This window comes from Pygoscelis adeliae, unplaced genomic scaffold, assembly GCF_000699105.1.
Source record: "Pygoscelis adeliae isolate BGI_AS28 unplaced genomic scaffold, ASM69910v1 Scaffold315, whole genome shotgun sequence".
NCBI classification, from domain to species: Eukaryota; Metazoa; Chordata; class Aves; order Sphenisciformes; family Spheniscidae; genus Pygoscelis; species Pygoscelis adeliae.
The window spans coordinates 338,276-340,313 of NW_008824865.1; the positions used below are offsets into that span (position 1 = coordinate 338,276).

Sequence of the window (2,038 nt, forward strand, 5' to 3'; positions counted from 1 at the left end):
TCTCTTCTGAAACACAAAAAACTTGAGTTTCTTAAAGCTGGACCAGTTCTTTGATCTAGTTCACATCACCACCTTGCAAACAATTGTGCAAACACACCTTAATGGAGAGAATGAGGCAGTGCTGCAGATCTAAACAGTGTTTCAGTTAAACATTTAATCTCTTGAAAGCATGTCATGCCTAAAATCCACCCAAATCCTTGTTTGAATCTGAACCCCGTCTTAGGTTACTAATCATAACTACTACATTTTGCATTACTGTGAAATCATTTATAAGTCAGCTCTTATCATGAAATCCAGTACTACGGAGACATGATCACAATAATGAAAATCTACACACAAACCAAACAAATCCTCTCTTTCTCATGAAGTCAGTCTTTAGTGTAGCGTGTCCTGTGGCTGAACTTCTTTGTTGTGTTTCTTCAGGGAATCCTTTTAAGAGGTAAGCTTGACAGCATGATCTGATGAGAAATTACATCTGTCTGTGATTGTGTTGGGCCAGCAATGGAAAAAAAAAAAAAAAAGCTTTTTGTTAGGTCTCTTGAGTCTCTATTAACTGTAACATAGAGAATGCCTCCAGCTTCTGAGATGGCTGTTAAAAAGACAGGTTGTTTTTGTGACAGCCAGCTCTTGTGACAATATTCTGTGAAAGCATTGCTTCTAGCTGGCTAGGAATTTAGTGTGAATATTTTCTGTTTAATGCACTGTCCCCCACATTTTTTATTTGGGGCTTACATATAAAAAGTGTTGAGTGCTGTGCTTGTCGGGCAAGTCTGGAGACTTCTGGAACACTGCAGATCTCTCTCCTGATGGAGTTGTAGAAACATTAGCCAGTCTGCTCACGGAGAGCTGCCAGACCCGAGGGGACAGTTTCTTGTAGCACAACATAACTTCATTCCTGATGCTACAACCTGTAACTGTTTGCCTGGATCTTGCTCTAGTGCTGGGTCAGGCCCTAACAGTCTGTACAGGAATAAGGAATGCTCTGTGCCAATCACAACATATTTTCCAAATCTTCATTAAAAACAACTGAATGTTAACATGTGTTAATTTTTACCTAGTTCAGGCTTCTCACATGCTCCAACATGGAAGCTGTCCTATTGTATTTATAAATCCACTGCCACATCTGTCACTAACTGGATTAACTACATAGACATTATAATTCATTATGAATTATCATTCATTTTAGTAGCTGTGGCTCACTATTTTGTTTAGTCGGTATTATCTGGACCACAGAGTATCAGTATTTCACAGCTTGCTTTGAGGCAGAGGCAAACCACCAAAGGGGCTGTGTGCAGCTGGCCACGCTGGACTTTGCTCCCTCTTCCAATTTTTAAATTCATGTGGCTATGACTAGTACTGCTCACAAGATGTGGGCTGAGGATAACTGACCCAATTACCAAAATTCTCCATCTACTGGCTGGCCTTATTATGAGGACCTTCACAGAAGACAGTCAAGTCAGTAGGAAAATTTTCCTATGTGCCATTAGATCAGGCCTTAGGAGTAAGGCACAAATGATAATAGCCTGACGTGACTTCTTTTTTCCGCAATACTTGCATCGCAGCTGGAGGATTCCTCCGTGCACGTGGGCCGGCCCGGGCTCCCCCGATCTCCCAAGGAAACGGGCTTTTCTCTTTCGCGCACTCGCCGCCAGGAGGCCCCGCTCTCCCGCCAACCGCTGACGGATTCCCCCGGGTTCTGCCCGGACCGGATCTTCGTCTTCATCCTGGCGAAAACCCTGAACAAAAATGCTTAAATATGGAATTACCAAAATGCTACGCTCTACTTTAAGTATAAACATGAGAACAAGCTCCCAACTTTTCTTCTATACGGTAACAAACCCGTCCCTCTCCGAACAACTGGTCGAAAATTTCCCTTTGTCACCCAGCACTTTAGAAGATTACAAACGCGAACGCTCAACGCCGTCTTTCTTCAAGTGATTCAGTTACCAAATTAACTGTGATTTTTACGAACGTCAGCCGCTTGGACAACGCGTCCGCGGCAGGGCGGTGAGCCGCGCCGCGAGGAGGGGGAGCAGGC

At 43.6% G+C, this 2,038-nt stretch overlaps 1 protein-coding gene across 1 annotated transcript in view; it reads right to left on the reverse strand.

Moving 5' to 3' along the window:
* LRRK2 (leucine-rich repeat kinase 2) overlaps positions 1-1,723 on the reverse strand; it is a 147,318-nt gene extending 145,595 nt beyond the window's left edge. The window contains exon 1 of the mRNA XM_009324388.1: positions 1,552-1,723. Within this exon, the coding sequence (XP_009322663.1) occupies positions 1,552-1,723 (172 nt within the window). The remainder of the gene's footprint in view (positions 1-1,551) is intronic.
* Positions 1,724-2,038: the final 315 nt, after the last annotated feature.